The sequence below is a fragment of the Homarus americanus genome, unplaced genomic scaffold (assembly GCF_018991925.1).
Source record: "Homarus americanus isolate GMGI-L3 unplaced genomic scaffold, GMGI_Hamer_2.0 scaffold19518, whole genome shotgun sequence".
NCBI classification, from domain to species: domain Eukaryota; kingdom Metazoa; phylum Arthropoda; class Malacostraca; order Decapoda; family Nephropidae; genus Homarus; species Homarus americanus.
In genome coordinates, this window is record NW_024723340.1 from 184452 (window position 1) to 192843 (window position 8392).

The 8392-nt window shown below is 38.1% G+C and overlaps 1 protein-coding gene across 2 annotated transcripts in view; it reads right to left on the reverse strand.

Moving 5' to 3' along the window:
- Positions 1-7108, reverse strand: part of LOC121863408 (ras-related protein Rab-24-like) — a 39216-nt gene extending 32108 nt beyond the window's left edge. The window contains exons 1-3 of one of the 2 annotated variants that reach the window (XM_042362036.1): positions 6954-7108; positions 3295-3360; positions 717-840 (exon numbers count right to left, since the gene is read on the reverse strand). In XM_042362036.1, the coding sequence (XP_042217970.1) occupies positions 717-834 (118 nt within the window). In that variant the 5' untranslated portion in view covers positions 835-840; positions 3295-3360; positions 6954-7108. The remainder of the gene's footprint in view (positions 1-716; positions 841-3294; positions 3361-6953) is intronic. The other variant, XM_042362035.1, reaches the window with a different exon arrangement.
- Positions 7109-8392: the final 1284 nt, after the last annotated feature.

Sequence of the window (8392 nt, forward strand, 5' to 3'; positions counted from 1 at the left end):
ATACTCCGCCCTTCACACACACACTATCTTGTCTCTGTTTTTTATGGCCTCCACACACTCATCTATTTATGGCCACGAGCTGCCAAGTATAGAAAATTAGTTATTCTAAAAATCTGCACCCATAGGAGCCCTTAGCAAAGTCCACAGAACCCTAGCTCAACACTGACAAACTATGTCAGTGACCAATTAGCGTATGGCAAAGGATAACGAAATTTACGTCAGTGACCATTAAGAGGCGAAGGGACCTCCCTTTCAAGCAAATAATTCTGCCAAACTACAATGTTCAAGTAAATTGCTACAAGCTTTTTAGTTTGGTTTATTCTTCCTCCATAAAGCAAGTTATTTTGCAAGCTTAATAATTATATTGTACCTTAAGGTAAATTTTGCACAATTCCATAATCAACCATCAGGAAACTTATTGGTCATCCAGGAGCAACTGTTTCACATTTGAATTCCTTCTCTCATACTTTGAGTCAGGTACTGCCATCCTATGAAGATAACTATTCTACTTTGTCATATAACTTTTTCTTATAAGAGAATAAGCATATACTGTACAAGTTCCTAATACTTTTACATGCTCAAGTAGACCGTGCTTTAACCATTCACATTCCCCTTGCAGTAAGAAATCCTGTGTATGCCAATGATCAATATGCCTCAGTTTAAATAGTCAATGAAATTTTAGCATAATTATTAGTGCTTGATAATTAAACAATTACCTATAGTAGTCTGGTAGTTAGTGTTGAAACGATTATAGATGAAGCGTTCAACAAGGCTGGTCTTGCCACATGCAGCTTGCCCAAGCATAACCACCTTCATGTCAACTTTTCCAGACATGTTTCACTGGAAAAAAAAATTTATTCACTTATTATTTGTTATTTTCAGGGGAAAAGTAATAGGAATGCTAAAACAAGAAAAGATCAATGACAGTTACTCATGATGCACATCATGTAATACAGTAAAGACGCCAACTACTGAACCACCCGTGTAATGACATCCAAATTATGACAAGAATTTGGGAAAATATTTAAAATTTTGAAAAAATAGACCGCGCGTCATTGTTATTGATGTGGAGAGACGCGGCATGGACCACATGGTCCTGCCAGCACAGTAGGCATCACAACAATACAGCCACACTCCACTCTGTCCACGTTTGACTATTACAGCCCAGTCATGCCTGTTCTCTTGAGACATAAATAACAAACATTGTGAGAAGAATGCCCAGGCAAGTACGATTGGGTAAGGCCCCAAAGAGCAAAAAGCACCTTACCATGAAGGATAAACTTGAAGTGCAAGCCATGGTCGACAATAAATGTTCAGTTCCCATTCCCAAAATAATGTTGAAATTTGGAACTCTGAATTAACTGAAAGCATATCATAACTGCTTCACTTCATCTCCAATGAAAGTGAAAATGGGTCTCATACATACTCGCATAACCTTCACTACAAAACACACTTTGTCAGGCAGTTGTGGCCTTGAGCTAGCTATACATGTTGCCAATGATTCATGTATGTATTGAAACTGTAAAAATTTTGGGAAAATCATCTCAGTACTTAGAAATAAAGGTAATATAATATAAAACTATACAAAAGAAAAATGAACAGCATGAGTGTGAACAGAATTCTTGTGGGTGAGTGAATGTAACTATGGATGCATCATGCTCTTCCCAATGTGACGTCACGGCATACACTCAAAAGCAATTCTTAACCTTTTCACAAGTTAGGAAAGGTTAGATAAAGTTTTCAAAGGCTTGTTTGGTGTTTTTTTTAGTATTTTGTCCCACATTTTCCCTCCACTTCAAAGCCGTGCCCACTCTGAACAATCGTGTTGGTAATTGAGGTGGTAAATTTGCAACAAAAATGTAATAGAATAAAGTGTTCTTCTATTACACTTTTTCCCCATATATAAAAATACAGGGGCCTCCCAAATTCGTGGGGGTTATGTTCTTAAAATGGCCGTGAATCGCCAAAACAACAAATAACATTTGCGGATCATGGGGAGGGGGGGCGGGGGGTTACATTTTTACTTGTGTACAAAGAAATGTATATTCCCTTTGTGTTTGCCCTTATGACAATTATTTCTTTTACCTGTAGTATTGTATATGTGCGTGTGTGTGTGTGTGTAGACACACACACACAACACATACAAATAAATAATAATTGGAAAATACTCTCACAAATAATCAGAAACAAATTTATTAAAAATATGACTGTCTACCCTCAAGCCCATGCTTTAATAAATAAAGCACGAACTTGAGGGTAGACTGTCACATTTTTAATAAATTTGTTTCTGATTATTGGTGAGAGTATTTTCCAATTATTATTTATTTGTATGTGTTTACACATATTTACAATACAAGTACAGGTAAAGGAAATTACTGTCTCTAGAACAGAATGGCTCCCTGTCCCAGCCTCAAAAATGCCGGCAACTTGAAAACTACCCACAGACATTCTTGGGTACATCCAGGGTGTCATCTGCGAATAACTGAGAACTGTGTAGTAAAAATCTGCTAACTTGGGGGAGGGGGGTGGGGTATACTGCATGGGTATTTGGACCTTGACTGTTGCTTGTTTGGCAGACAATATTGTTCTAATTTTGTTCAATACTTTGGAAGTGCTTAAAAATCTGTTTTTTCAACTCTTGAGCTGAGAATTGCAAAGTAAAAAAAAAAAAAATATTATTACGACCATTTTCCATTGAAAGGAACAAATATTAAGGAAACTGAAAACGAAATTGCCACCAATTCTTACCTGGAAGCGTAACTGGGGGCTCTGCCCCCCAATTTGTAAATTAACCAATCGTAACCTAACCTTGGCTAATCCAACCTTACCATTCAGAGGGGCTGGGATGATACCATATTCAGTTGATAGCTTTCCCCACTAACAAAAACTAATTGGTAAAATTATCATTTCGGTTATCCAACGAGTTTTAGGATTTTAAGTTTTGGAATCAGTAGTTTAAACAACTCTAAGACACTTCTTCTGTAGCATTTCTTCCACTCATGATTACTTCCAGAGAAAATAGCATTTTTTTTATCGTCGTATTTTTTAACAAGCTGTTGGAAGTTGAAATTATGTTTTTCCGCTGGTTTTTTATGTGTTTTGTGCAAATCTGACCTTCATTTTTTTAGATAACCCCCCTTATTCAACAATAATAGGGGAGCCCCAGTGGGAACCAGGGGTTTTGGGTTAGGGAAAATCACAAAAAAGTATGTAGCAATTTGCAATAGAAATGAGGGTCAGAATAATCCCTAACCTTATCAAACCCAAACCTAACCTATCCACCTGTGTGCTTACCTTACCTAGACTCAGTGTTGGGGTCATCGGGGTCCTCGCCATCCACAGGTCGCAGCAATTCTCCTTCTACAGTACCAAAGGTGTTTGTCAGCTTTATTACTACAGGGCTGGTTAAAGTTTGTGTAGGGACGTAACCTCAGTTGGCAAAACGCCGTGTTTGTGGGGAAATTTGAGTGGCCCACCGTCCTTACCGTAATATTATACAGGTATGTCTTTTCAGTGGAGGTAACATCTTGCTTCAGACTCTTCAACATAAACGCTTTTTTTCTGTGTTTCCAATCAAATTATTGGTCATTTTGAAATTTATTTTACATATTGACAAAATATAATGCAGTGCAGTGTTGACTTAAAGAAAATAATCTTGAATTACACCAAGTTAACTAAAATTTTATTGGTGAAATGGCACTATGGGTGACTTCTCTTCCACCCCAGAGCCTTCTCTTCTCCCTTCTCCTCCACCCCCATTCTATTTCCCATCATCATCATCCAGGACCCTTCTACATACACACCTCAAAGTAAGTGTACTTTAATACCTTTTTTGTTGACTTTAGGCAATTTTCAGTGAGCTGGAATCAATTACCCAAAACCCATTGAAACAATGGTTTCAGTAAACAAATTTTTCGGTTAACGAGCAACCTTCTAGAACGAATTGTGCTCGTTGACAGAGAGACCACTGCCTGTACTGTATGTTGTGTTGACAAAATAAGAGAAACAATTGAAACCCTGCAATTGCATATAAATGAGGCAGAAAGTCAGATCAGCAACCTGGGGCTTGGTCACAATTTTTGTGATGCCATATGGCAGCAGGGTCTACCATTAGACAATACATTATGCTTCCAATATCTTCCCAGGTGGTAGTATGTCCCTGTTTGATAGCTGCCTACTACCTCTAAACTACCGACTCCAAAACTTAAAATCCTAAATATTGCTGGATGACTGAAACGATAATGCAGTAATACCAACCAATTTCCATAATGAAAAGAACTTTCTAGGTATATTTGCATTTTCAACCAATATGGCTCTCAAGTTGAGCAATGTGTGTTTTTTTTGTGTGTGTGTGTGATTTTATCGATTCAGATACAGGGTACTGATTTTTGTTGGAAATTGCTTGTTTTTGAGATAGCCACCCCACCACTACCAAAAAAGTGATTTCAAACAAAAGTCAATATAAATCAAACAAAACACATAAAAAATCATCAGAAAAAAACATTGCTGAACTCCAAAACCAACCTAACCTAGAATGAATACCTTGGTTTTGTTGCCTTTTCAAACAATTGAATAATATGCGACACATTGCTCAACTCAAGAGCCATATTTATTGAAACTGCAATAATACCCATTCCCACAATTTCAGATTCATTTTCCTCAATATTTGTTGCTTTTCAATGGAAAACGGTCTGTTTCTTTAAGCATCAAATGTTGAGCAATATGAGAACAAAATTGTCAGCCAAACTGAGTTTATTAGAGGATACTGTATCATGTTAAAAAATATATAAAAATGGCTGAAATCATGTGCTATCTAGAAAACGGGTAATATTCGTCCACTGGTTGTCCACAGGTTCCCGCTATGTTTACCCGAGGCTATACTCCTCACTTGCAGTCACTTGTCTCGTTCTTTCCTCCTGCTTCTTGTAGATTAGGTAAGGTAAGTTGGTTCCTTTGTTATGAGTATAGGATTTTTGGTGTTTTACTCAAATCTGGCCTCCATTTTTGTGCAAATTAGCATTTTCTGTTAAATGAATATGTAATTTTTTTGCAAAAAAATGCTAATTTGCACAAGAATTGAAGGTCAGATTTGAGTAAAACACCAAAAAATACACAAAAAAACCTATTCTTATACCAAAACCTGAGGACAGCCAATGGACGAATACTTACCGAGAAAACTAAGCATTTACACATTAAAATTGAATAGAACTGAAAGTAATCAGTATACAAAACCGCGTCTAAAAATATCCTCATAATTACAGAACCGCTGATGGTCACGTCTCATATATTAGCCTTCATGGTATATTGTTTACATGTTACATCACAGCTGATGATGCGACTGTAAGAATGCTCTCGTACATGGCCTATATAAAAAAATTAAGCATTTGCTCAAGAAAATGAACAGAAGTGAAAGTAAACAGCGTACAAAGATTTTCTATGTATTATTTAAGAGTTTTCGACTTACAACCTGGATTTGGGTCCCTAACCCCGTCGTAAGTCGGAGAGGAGCTGTATTTAGTAGTTGCCAACACCTAACTGAATATTGTATTGAGTCATATATAGGGAAGAGAATAAATTAATTTATTCTATAGTGTTTCCATCGGATATATATAGATTTGGAGTTATTTTAATTTATTTTGTAATATTCGGCCAATCAGAGTGAGAGTTGATGTGATGTCATAGTCTTGTGTGCCAATCAGTGCAAGTGCTGATGTGACACGATACGCGTGCAGGTCTCGATTTGTGTACAGTTGGAAAATGGTGTCTGTGTACGAAGGTCGTAGATTGGCTGACTGGCGCATTATTCAGCACGTTTTGGACAATAAAGCAACAGCCGTTGATATTTTTTGGGGCTCACAGTGTTCCTGTTTTATCTGTAAAATGTCCGAGAAGTACTTCAGAGTCAGTACCATGTAGATCGCAATGCATGGTATAATTGCTCCAAGCACATCAGAGACAAGATACCACACTACATCACTTCCTTATTCAAGTCATATCACTGTATCATCCCGTATCTCTTACTTAAGGTAAGTTTCTTACACACTAAGGGTTAGGTTAGGTTTTCAGGTGTTTGCATTTTTTCTCAATATCTCAACAACTCATTTCCAACAGCAAAGAATGTCATTTTTCATTAAACACGATGATTTACACTATAAAAACCAGTTTTCAAAAGTCAATTAGGAGTTGGCAACTACATCATATTAACCCTAACCTAAACTCAAAATCCCAAATTTTGCTGCATGACCGAAATGATAATACTGTACCTGTAACACCGAAAATACAAATATAAACTAACAGTTCACACTTACAGGGAATTTTTCAATTCTCACGGCCGTTAATATATAGGACTAACCCGCGAGCAAGTTATTTTTATTACTGTTTATTTTCTTACAATATTTTCATCAGTGAGTTCTGATATGATAATCATTTATTGTGGAACCCACCAACACAGTAAATCACTCTGCCACCTGGGGTGCCTAGCGCTGATGCGGCCATATCATCTGATGTCCAGAAAATGCCACAAATTTCACCATATCATAGTAAGTTCTTTCTGTTTAATATACCGAGGGGTTCAGGGGGCTGAGGCCCCCCCCCCCTTCCACACGGAAGTAAGGTAATTTTAGGTAGGTTTGTTTGGATAGGTCTGTTTTTCATACCCACAAATGTTATGTAACGTTTAGTTTTAAAATATACATTTTTTAACATATTTCCACAAACTACAAGTGTCCACTATGAGTGTGAAAATCTGGCATTTTTATAATTGTTTTCAGTCAATTTCACTCGCGGGTTAGTCCTATATAATTACCCTCTTAGCTTCGAGGCTAATCCTCCAAAACGTCCCAGTTATGATAGTTGTTCATGGTTACATTATGACTAACACAGTAGTTTCCTGTCCCTATACCATGGAGCCTACGATTTAATCCTATTTCACAAACTCTTCTTACAATACATACCAAGTAAGCCTGCTTTGTTTTCAATGATTTCACATAAATACAAATCAGTGACATCAACCCTTCGTGTGAGAAAAATATGTTACAGTATGCACAGCTCTATCTCACTACGTTGTGTTCACTGATCACTCAACACTCAACAGTCGGATCCGAATTCCTGCAGTTACATGGAAACGTATCCAATGTTTTTTTTTCTATGTTATATATAAAATAAACTAGGGATAAAATTATTCTTAAAACTATAAAATATATAAAACAAAATAATTTGAATTATTTCCGTTTAGGTATTTCAAAGTTTAAATTAACAACGTAAACAAAAGCCATGTATTACGGAACGTATTCAAACACAGACAAGGCCATGCCCTTCTCGGGAGTAACAGACCAACTGGTTCGTTACTTTTACTTTTACTTTTATCCTCTTCGCCACTGATCGGCTTGTTAGCCGCCCGGGCGATCGGTCACGTCTCTTTTCATTTATCTTCTTCACCAAAAGATCGGCTCGCTAGCCGCCCGGGCGATCGGCCACGTCTCTGTCACGCACTGTTGGCAAATACTGGGCATGCACCGGCTCCTGAATGTACCTGAACCCGCTCCAGTGTTGGTCAAGTCTTGTCTTGAAAGAGCTCACACTCGGTGCCGTCACAACACTCTCTGGTAGCTTGGTCCAAGAGTTAAACACTCCGAAAAAGTTTGCCCTCACGGTTTTCTGGACTTGCGGCTTCTTCAATCTTGAGCTGTGACCCCTTGTGGGGCGAGCGTCCGCCAGCTCCAAGTAAGGACACTCAACTGAGTAGTGCCCCCTGAGATGCTTATACACCTCAACTAGGTCCCCCTTGCCCGTCTGTAGTATAAGCAAGGCAAGTTCAGGCGCTCCAATCTCTCAGGGTAGCTGAGGTGCCGAAGTGCAGGCACCAGTCTGGTGGCCCTCCTTTGAACATTTTCAACCAACTGACAGTCCCTAGCATATCTCAGGGACCAGATGGGGTGACAGTACTCCAGATGGGGAAGCACTTCACTCCTGAAGATCGTCACGAGGGACGGACCGTCTAGATATCTGAACTTGCTCTTGTGTCGATAACAACTACTGTATAGCTGTTGTCACCAGTCTGTATTTAATCCCTTAAATTTAAAGGTTATCAAACTCTTCGATTTATGCGAACTTACAGATAACCCTTAAATATTTCCTTAAGATTTTAGCAGATTCGAAAAATAAACACGATTTACGTACAGTAATATAAAAAAGTGGGCAATGGCTCTTCCTGATGCTGCGTCATTAACATTCCTCATCAACTACAGTACAACTATAAGGTTTTAACTCTTATTAGTTAATTCTCATCACAACTGATAGGGCTCGTTAGCCGCTGAGTAAACGGAAAACCCACCGTAGGTCCTAAAAAAGACCTGTAGTGGATTTCTCCCCTACAAACGCTGTTTGTCGCTGA